The 10,701-nt window shown below is 46.4% G+C and overlaps 1 protein-coding gene and 1 non-coding gene across 2 annotated transcripts; both read left to right on the plus strand.

The window, feature by feature from the left end:
* Positions 1-5,832: 5,832 nt before the first annotated feature.
* Positions 5,833-8,938, plus strand: LOC100274514 (uncharacterized). The gene is made up of 4 exons (NM_001148871.2): positions 5,833-6,105; positions 7,121-7,509; positions 7,682-7,923; positions 8,023-8,938. The coding sequence occupies exons 1-4, from the start codon at positions 5,991-5,993 to the stop codon at positions 8,534-8,536; spliced, it is 1,260 nt and encodes a 419-aa protein (NP_001142343.2). The 5' UTR covers positions 5,833-5,990; the 3' UTR covers positions 8,537-8,938.
* Positions 8,939-9,982: 1,044 nt separating this feature from the next.
* TRNAF-GAA (transfer RNA phenylalanine (anticodon GAA)) lies at positions 9,983-10,055 on the plus strand. The gene has a single exon. It is a non-coding gene; the product is annotated as a tRNA-Phe (tRNA).
* Positions 10,056-10,701: the final 646 nt, after the last annotated feature.

Consider the following 10,701-nt stretch of genomic DNA (forward strand, 5'->3'; position numbering starts at 1 on the left):
TGTTTCTCTTTTTTTTTCTTTTGTTAATTTCCTTTTTACTTTTATAATTCTGTTTTCTATTGGTTTTAAATATTTTGAACTTTAAATGAGTTACAAATTCAAATGTGGATGCAACAACAAGGAAATCCAGCATGTAATTCGACTTATTCATATTATTCCTATCCCATTAGGCATGTATTAAATATGTAATGCACACACATACACAATATTTGTGTTAATAGTTCATTCAAAAATTTAGCATTTACTATGTACTTTTCCTCAATATAAAATAATTTCACCCCTTTTTAGAATTTTAATTCCTAAGGAATAGTCTTATCCCTTAGTTAGTTTTGAGAACATTTGTAATTATATATTTTAGGTTTCAAATTAAGTCCCGATCTTTGGTGGGAAACATATCCATTCTTTGAGACGTGATTTCGAAGATGAGAAAATTAGTATTTTATTAAAATTCTTTGGGAAATTTTCCTAAATTCTGAAAATAGAATTTTGGGTATTACACTAAGGTATTAAGAGGTTAAGAGAAATGGGAAGATCAGTAAACCAGTAATCTACTAATCTCCTTTTCATAAAATTGGGGAAATAGTGCTATGTATTTAACTAAAATGGTACTATTAAACCATAGGTCATAGGTCTAATCCAAGTGTCACTACAGTTTTTACATAAGTTAGTTCACTGGAGAACAGACTTATCCGCCTTCAGTAATGCATTTGTTGTGTTCTTCCCACTACTACTGGTACTGAGCTTTTTGCTCACTTGACAACGGCTGATGGAGTGGGCGTTGGCCGCAGGTGGCAAGCAATCGTTGCCTACATCAACGTCGGATGCTACTACTTCATTGGCATACCCCTCGGCATTGCTCTCGTAGTACGAGCGACCGTGCTAACTGGTAGATGGGTGATTCAGCCCTAGCCAAATTCTTTGTGTGTGTATCAGCTGCTGATGAGAGGAGGTGATTCCAAAAATGAGTGCACTACTGCTATTGGCTTCAAGTGGATGCTTAATCAGGCGATGACTAAAACATGCAGTATAGACAATTTAATTGGATATCATTTTTCTTTTTATTTTTTCACTCAGTTCCAGTTCATTCACAACTAGGTGCAATGCACGAGCACTGACCTATCTTATATAATACACTACTAGGTGAGTGTTCGTACATCACAGACCCGAATTTCTCATCGATGTCATCCCGGACAGCTCGCGAATGTCATCCTTTATCTCATAACTGCATAACACATTTGTATATATAAGTTATCGAGATATTATAGATCCCCGTTGCAACGCACGGGCACTGACCTAGTTAAGTAATTAAGTATCACCAGTTCGTCTGTACAAACTCTAATACTGTGCTAACAAGATACGCGTCCGTGAAATATGAGTATACATACTGGTACAACTGTGATGCATACAGTTTGCAGTACATTTTAGTTGGTCAATGCTTACGAAACTTGACCCTAATATTATACTCGTCTCTGTCCCAAATTATAATTCATTTGTTTTTTCTATCAAGTTATTCATTTTTCCTAAAAAATATAATAAAAATTTAAACCGTACGTTAAATATATTATATGTTAAACAATGTCGCAGTAAAGGCTAATAATAATTTTGAGAATTTTTTTGATAAGAACCGATCAAACTTGTGAGACAAATTTTAAAAGTCACACGAATTGTAAATTGGAACAGATAGACTACTACTTGTAGTCGTTGCTATATGGAGCCATTAGCTAGCGTTTGTACCATCCACGTGTATGCAGTTGAGATATCATCGTTCTGCGAACGAAAACCGCAGAAATAAAGATGAATCGTGGTGGGTCGTCATGGAGGACTCGCAAACACGGTCTGCCTAGCTAGTCGGTTCGTTGATGGCATTATTGTTCGTAACCGCAGCGTGTATTGAACCACGGTTCGGTGAGGCGTGATGGGTACATGATTAGCAAGCTAAGGTCAACGAGGAGCAATTGGAGGACCGAGGACGACGGCACGGGGCGGACAGACTAGGCCACCACCCACCCAGTGTCCCAGCCCTAGCCTAGGGAAGGAGAAGAATAAAGGAGGGAAAGAGAAAGGTAAAGCGCAGGAACGAACTGGAACAGCATCGTCGGATTCTCGGCAGCATGCATGCATGCATGCATATCGATCACGCTATAGATTGCTAGTAGTAGTTAGGTCCCAAGCTGCAGTGCTACACCAATAGTGTCTAACTGTTATTATTGGTACCGAAGGAAAGGACAGAAAACGAAAGTAACTAAAATGGGAGTGAACAGATGATCCTGCAAATTAAAATTAACTCTAAACAACACAAACTTATTTTATAATTAGTGTTAGTAGAAGTTTAAATCAAGTTGGTATGAATAGAGATGGTGAGAGAGGAGAGAGCTCTTCACTTGATTGCTCCTTTTTAAATATGTATCAAACTTAGGAGCAATAATTCAGGTAAATATGATAACTCTAGAAGACAATAATCGCAATAAAGTAAATAGACAAGAGACATTGCGATTTTATCTCGTGGTTCGAACAATGCCTAATCCACGTGTTGTGGTGACCTCCTTTGGTCAAAGGTTGCACTCAACCCCTCTCAAGTGACCCAAAGATCAAAATTGAGCAGCACGGTTTTATTCCTTATACCAAATCTCGTTTCTGAGGAATCTCCACAGGTTGGAGTCTCTCACACCTTACACAGATGATCTTAATAAAAAACCGGAGTAAGGAGGGAGTAGAAACACACACAAGAACTTAATCACAGCAAAAACACGCACACAAGTCAAGAAGAGAGCGCAAGAATCAAAACAGCGGAGTCACAGCTCAAGAACGCGCTCAAATCTCTATCTAATGAAACAACAGTGTGGTCGTGGAGTCTCGGAGTTGTAGTATGCTCAAGGTATGCTTGTGTAACTCTCCATGGCGCATAGGGGGTCCTTTTATAGCACCAAGGGACCAAAGAGTCGTTTGATCTTCATTTGGAAGGTCCTGGTTTCATTCTGTCCGCGGGTGCACCGAACTGACCGGTGCACACCGGACACTAGACATTAGTCGATCTCCTTTCTTATTCAGCCGAGTCGACCGTTGGTCACTTGGCACACCGGACAGTCCGGTGCAACTAGGTGACCGTTGGTTCGGCTGACGTGGCCGACGTTGATTACGCGGCCGACCGTTGGCCAGGCGCACGACTGGCACACCGGACAGTCCGGTGCAACTTGGTGACCGTTGGTTCGACTGACGTGTCTGACGTTGATTGCGCGGCCGACCGTTGGCCAGACGCGTGGCTGGCACACCAGACAGTCCGGTGCACACCGGATAGTCCGGCGAATTATAGCCAACGAGGCTCATCATTTTCCCGAGAGTGGCCTGTTTTGCCAGCTGATAGCCTAGGAACCGGGCACTGTCCGGTGCTCTCTAGATTTGCACATGTTTGGCTAATCTTAGCGACACACCGTTTCTCCAAAATGGTTCTGTCGGAGAGGGAATTCTCCGGCCGGGTGGCGGAGTGCACCCACCCTTAATCCTAAGATGAGGAAGGGGCTTAAGCATTTTGCCTGTCCTGCTAGGCGATCACCGAGCACATGAACACGCGAGAGTTTAGAGTGGTTCGGGCCGCCGGAGCGTAATACCCTACTCCACTGAGTGTTGGATTGCCGTGGAAGCTTGAGAGTTGAGAGTCTGAGTTGGGTCTGTCGTGTGCCCTCCCCTTTATAGATCAAGGGGGAGCACGTACAAGGGTCCTGAGCCCTGACATGTGGGCCCAGGGGCAAAACGGAGGGAACACATATAGAAGTATCCAATGCCAGTGCTGCACAGAAGATCTAGGAGCGCCATAATATCTGTAGTGTATACAATATTGATATCATGCGCTGCTTCCTCGGAAACGCGCGAGCCATGATGAGTGCAGCGCATGTCGCAGCACGGGCGCACTACCTCCCAACGAAATGGACAGGCACACCGCCTGCAAGATGGTTTGGTCGCCGTCCGTCAGAGGAGTAGACAGGGCACATTTAATACTGAGGCAGCACAACGCTTGCCAGCGGAGTGGTAGGGCCCATTAAATGCCGAGGGGGCACATCACCCGCCAGTGGAATAGACAGGCGGCGCGTCCTATCCAAAATAAATGCAGTGTCGCGCGGCCCAAAGGCCTTACGTCAGACTCCGCCCGCTGGCTTACGTCACAGGCAGTGAGCCACGTGGCAGCATCGGGTCTCCGCCTGGGCGGGGAGCAGAAGTGTACAGGGTATGGTCCGGACACGTGATGGCTCCGGACCCCCGCCTGGCCTTAAGCAAGGCCTTGGTATTCTTTGTCCCAGAATCCCGAGACCCCGCTGAGAGTGGCCTGGCCCCCACACCGAGAGGTCCGGGACCCGTCCCGGGGGCACGGCGTCACCCCTGCGGAGGTCCTGGACTCTGCCCGGAGGTCCGGTCCGTATATGCAGGGGTCCGATACTTTTCCATGGGGTCCGGACCCATCATTAATACCTTGGAGTGTATCACCTTCTCTGGCCACGTGGCGGCCCTGGAGCTGTCCACGTGGCGGGGTTGGGTGCTGTTTATCGCGCGTTTAGAGATAGGCGCGCGGGCACCGCACCTTCATACTATAGTAAGGGGTACCCCTGTTCCAGGGTACCGATAGGTTCGACTTGAAAAGTTTCCTAGCACTTAGATGAACATAGTTAGCAACTAAAAACAGTTTACTTAGTGCTAGAATCATATCTTATTCTTTTAATGTGATAGGATTTGCAATATGGTTTGATTTAGACGTAAGAGGTATGAAGGTTATGCAGGACGATCCCCATTCTTCTCAATGTTGCAACGACTGTTGTAACGATGAGGGCTAAGTACAGGACCTCGTCGTCGAGCCCTTTCCAGTAGTTTTATTCATCGTGTCCCATGGGCTTTGGGTTTTTAACTCGACACGCCTTTTCTTTAGTAGAGGCTACAATACATAGTTAGAATACATAATTCTAACTATAAATCCTATAAGTAGGTTTCCATTCATGGTGTCTAAAAAATATGCACCACCAACACCTTCATGTAACGCCATGCAATCTTTATTTGCTTTTGGTTGTCTTCCTTATGCTGAAGTTGAGTCCCGTGTCCAGAAGAGTAGCAAGTGCATAGCTCGGAATACCACCTTTAACTGAAGTGTAGTCCATATTTTATGGAAATCTGGGTTCTTAGATAATCTATCTATCATGAGAATCTAGATATCATTGGGCTTACGTGCGGAGGAAGATGAAAGGGTCTGCACGGTTTTGGATTTAGAAAGCGACAAACGTCTCATCACAAAGGCAGGAAGATGAAGGGGTCTCCACGGTTTTGGATTTAGAAAGCGACAAACGTCTCATCGTAAAGGCTCGACGAATTCTCATTCACGTTGATTTAAATGATTTAAAAAAAATGATTCTCACATAAATGAGCTAAAAGCAAAACGTTTGGGTGCCACAAACCGATTCTGACGGACAGAATCCGGCCAAGACCAAAGCAAATAAGACCATAATCCACTTATAAGCAGAAACAAACATAGCTAGCTACAAAATCACTTTATAAACAGCTACAGGGGAAAAAAAGACACCCTCAAAATTCCAAAAACTCCATGGATTATTTTGGGCCATTTGAGAGCAGTGAGTACTGACAAGCAGTAGTGACATGTCAAAATGGCGCCTTGTACTACTACCGGTCGTGGAGGGCAACCTGGCAGCTGTCCTCTCCCCTCCACCGACAGCTCGTCGCTGACGGCGACGGCCCGCAAGCCACCGCCATCATCGCCACTCGCCCACTCCACCGCTCGCTCCCACACCTGTGCCAGTGCCATCCCTTTTTGACTCCTCGGCCTCCCTCAAATCAGTCGTCACCACCTCACTGTCCGGCTGTCCCTGTCCCTGTCCCTGCGCATCAATCAATCCCACGGTCTTCCTGCCGCTTCCTCGGCTGCCCCCATCCTCCGAATCCTGCCTCGCCTCGATCTCCCCGTTCCTCGTGTTCCGACGGAGGGTGGCGGGCGACTAATGGGGACGGGGGCGGGGAGCGCGCGGGCTCTGGCCGTGGCGTTCGCCGTCTCGCTTCTCGCCTGCTCTGGCGCCGTCGCTGTCGCCAGGGCGCAGGACACCGAGCGGATCGAAGGTATGCCCGCCGGCTGGACCTCGCCTGGCCTGGTTCGCTCTCCTACCCCTTTCCCCTTCCTTGCGCCACGCTCAGACTACGCATTGCCTCGCTCCCCCTCCTGCCTCTCGACGCGCGCCGGTGGTTGCAAGTGGATCTGCCGCCGCCGCCACGATTGGAATTGGAAGTGTGGAACCCTATGAAGCAGCAGCTTTGGCCACACGAGCGGGCGGGCGCAGATCTGCCGTTGGATCAGCTCCTGGCTCAGGCGGTCCACCGCTTTCCTTCGCCTAGTCAATGATTCCAAGGAGTTAGCGGCCGCACTCAGCTGTCACTTCTGCTCACTTTGCGGGATGAAATACACATCCCATTCCCCGGCTAGGCAGTTGACACGGTTGCACACATGTGCCTCAGGATCCCGAGGTCAACTTAGTAACACATGTTATTCCTCCGCACCCTCAGATTGTGTGCATCTGAGCATAAGCAAGGCATAATCCTGCCTTGCTTATGCTCGGCAGCAGAGCTTCACTGCACAGGTGTATTTCGATTCTTTTCCAACTTCCAAGTAGATATGGCCAAACCCGAGGCCATGGAAACTAGCCAACTTTTCTGCGAAATATAAGCAAGGGCACCTCAGGCAGTAGACACTAGCAGTACAGATTAGCAGACTTACCTGAATGTTTTAATGGTTACTCCCTCCGGTCAGCAAAACCTGACGTTTCAGACAGTGGAACTGATATATGCATTATCCATGCTTTTGAGTTGGAGTTCACTAACTGAAATTCTAACCTTCTTGACTTTATAAAGCCACCGACGACCATCAAAATTCTTGCTTCATATCATGTACAGCTAGATCCTACTACTAAAACTATTCTTAAGGCTCATAAAAATTCATAGTAAACTGTATACGGTGGCTACTGGTTCGTATGGCTTCAGCTACGCGTCGCAGCGGAACTGCAATGGCTTTGAAATTAGGATCGTGGTATTACAGTTCAGAATTTCTCACATTTTCTTTGTGATCGTAACTAAATTCCAGGAAGTGCTGGTGATGTGCTCGAAGACGATCCCGTTGGGAGGCTCAAGGTGTATGTCTACGAGTTGCCGACCAAGTACAACAAGAAGATGGTGGCTAAAGACTCTAGGTGTCTCAGCCACATGTTTGCCGCGGAGATCTTCATGCACCGCTTCCTACTGTCTAGCGCGATCCGGACTTTAAATCCAGAAGTAGCCGATTGGTTCTATACTCCGGTATACACCACGTGTGATCTCACACCGTGGGGTCATCCCTTGCCCTTCAAGTCACCACGGATAATGCGGAGCGCGATTCAGTTCATTTCCAACCGGTGGCCATACTGGAACAGGACAGAGGGAGCAGACCACTTCTTTGTCGTGCCACATGACTTTGGCGCATGCTTCCACTACCAGGTGAGTTGTAGAGCCATAACAAACCATGAACCATCAGATGTACTGCCAGTGCAGTGTGGAATGAACCTAGCCTGGAAACTCATATAACGGAGTTTGAAATCTTTCTATCATTCTATTCATGTTTGCTCATAGGACCATTCGTCTAATGTCGCTCAGCACACCCATTGTTCAGGAAGAGAAGGCCATCGAGCGGGGCGTCCTTCCGTTGCTTCGCCGTGCTACACTGGTCCAGACTTTTGGGCAGAAGGATCATGTCTGCCTGAAGGAAGGCTCCATCACCATCCCGCCATATGCTCCTCCTCAGAAGATGAAAACCCACCTCGTTCCCCCAGGGACCCCTAGGTCGATCTTCGTGTATTTCCGCGGTTTATTCTATGACACTGCAAATGATCCTGAGGGTGGTTACTATGCAAGGTACGTCGCTACCTTCATTGCACGTCCTAATAACAAGCCTTGATGAGCCATTGAATCAAAGAGTCCTGATGTGCTACCTACCGTATACTTACAATGCAGGGGCGCCCGTGCATCAGTCTGGGAGAACTTCAAGAACAACCCGCTCTTCGACATCTCAACGGACCACCCACCCACGTACTACGAGGACATGCAGCGTGCCGTCTTCTGCCTGTGCCCGCTGGGCTGGGCCCCGTGGAGCCCCCGTCTGGTGGAGGCGGTGGTGTTCGGCTGCATCCCGGTGATCATCGCCGACGACATCGTCCTTCCCTTCGCGGACGCGATCCCGTGGGAGGAGATCGGTGTCTTCGTGGCCGAGGACGACGTCCCGAGGCTGGACACCATCCTGACGTCCATACCGATGGAGGTGATCCTCCGGAAGCAGAGGCTGCTCGCGAATCCGTCCATGAAGCAGGCCATGCTGTTCCCGCAGCCCGCCCAGGCTGGGGACGCCTTCCACCAGATCCTGAACGGGCTGGCGCGGAAGCTGCCGCACGGTGAGGACGTGTTCCTCAAGCCCGGGCAGAAGGTGCTCAACTGGACCGAGGGCCCCCGCGGCGACCTGAAGCCATGGTAGGTGTACTGGAAAAAAATGCCATGGCACCGTCAGCGTGTCCGCTGTTCTTGTGTACGCTACACAGCACAACCAGATGGGAAGCTGATCGACGACGAGGACGATGAGTACTCCCATGTCACTGATGTAAATGTAAAGCGTCTTCCAGCCCACCAGGCACTGTGCTTCTTCAGGCGACGTGTCTGGTTTGCTTGTGTTGTGTCTGTTCTGAACTTTACTTTAGCGTTAACCTATTAACGATCGGAGATCATGTAATTTATGGCTGTTGTATTCTCCCTATAGTATCAAGGACATGTTTGATTAGTTTAGTCTAGGGACTAAAATTTAGTTAGGAGACTAAAGTTTACTCCCTACTCTATTTAGTTGTAGGGACTAAAAATATTCAGAGCATATTAAATGAATCATAAGAAGAATAAAATATCCCTTAGCATTCTCGTGTAATTAGTGTAACTGAAATAAATAACGGACAAAAAAAAATTAATATTGTTTAGTCTCTTTTAGTCGTCTCTTGAGGGACTAGAGACGATTTTTTAGTTCTATGTCAGTCCTTACAAAATTGGGTCTGAATGGACACAACTGCTAATCCTTTCTTGTAAACAGTTTTTATGTACTAAGCAGACAATTTCCCAACCAAAACATCCATACGCAAGATGTGCTCTTTGGCTTCTTGGTTCTTGCTAAAGAGCCAGTGGCATGACACGTGAAAATGTCCTCGAAGAGACTAGGAAGCTCTTGTTGCAGGCTACACCAGTACTTATGAGGCCTTCATGAATCAGGATGTTATTTCTGAATCAATGCAAAAAGGCAGTAATAACACAGGATAACAGTAAGAAGAAACAATACAGAAGCGTGATGAGAGGACAACAGATTACAGGAAGAACACAGCTTACACTTTTATCCAGGGATACTTATATGCATCCAAATGCAATGCACAGGTTCAACATCATAGTTATGGTAGAAAAGACAAAAAAGAATAGGTAACCAGGTGGCGACATGTCCATCCATATGCTCAGCAATTCTCAACTTGGGCTTGAAACCTATATCAAGCCCTCTTATCTTCCTTTCCTAGGTCAAGGTATCTAATTGCACTTGCCTTTTCGACAAATCGACTAATCAACCAGGTGCAGCTTCAGCCACAGCCCACAGGAAAGTGAACAGCACTATGAAAATCTGTCTGTTAATTACACGAAGAGAAGACAAACTGAAGAGAATAATTTATGGCAAAACACAACGGCAATTCCGAACCAAATGTGCAGAGAAACATCTCGAATTTAAAATGGTAAACAAGGGTGCTACATGATAGTGATTCATAACATGGACCTGCTAGAGGATGCAATAATTAGCTATTCTCTCGTTCGTTCGATACCAACGGCCACATGATCACTTGCTTGAAAGCCATGCCACCTTAATACAGAAGTTATAAAACATTTGGAAACAAATATAACAAAAGCGGGGATAGCTCAGTTGGGAGAGCGTCAGACTGAAGATCTGAAGGTCGCGTGTTCGATCCACGCTCACCGCAAAATTTTTTATCATTACCATTATTTTTCCATTCAAACTGAAGACCTGAAGGTTGTGTCGTGTACTCGTGTGCCATTTTCTTTATCTTTCATCGTTGTTATAAATGACAACACGAATCTAAGACCAATTGATTCTAAACTTCCAAAACTTCCCATATTATATTCTTGACTAATCCTAGTCCTAGTCTTGACGAGATCAATAAAGTGTGACCTATCGCAAAATGGAAAATGTTAGAATAGTTTGTGCAAGTCGTCAATTGATACGAGTGTTTGCTCACTCTTACCTAGATTTTTTATACAAAATATTGACACTCTCCTATGGACATGGTACGAGAATCCGAGATATTCTATCTAGGAGTCTAGGAATGTATGGGTGTGTATGGATAGATCAAATGCCCACCTATGTTGACACCCAACACATGAAGTCGTACGAGCACGCATATTGCCAAATGGATGAATGTTTACGCCCGCACCCGTATCCGCTGGGTGCTGGGCACTCGTTGGGTAATCAACAATTGAAAATAATTAAATCAAAGCATCACAAATAGCAAGAAAAACACATACAATTAATTAAAAGCACACCACTTATAATTATTTAGAAGCACACAATATACATTACAATATTAATTCATATTTTAAACAAGTCAA

This window comes from Zea mays, chromosome 3 (genome assembly GCF_902167145.1).
Source record: "Zea mays cultivar B73 chromosome 3, Zm-B73-REFERENCE-NAM-5.0, whole genome shotgun sequence".
Taxonomy (NCBI): domain Eukaryota; kingdom Viridiplantae; phylum Streptophyta; class Magnoliopsida; order Poales; family Poaceae; genus Zea; species Zea mays.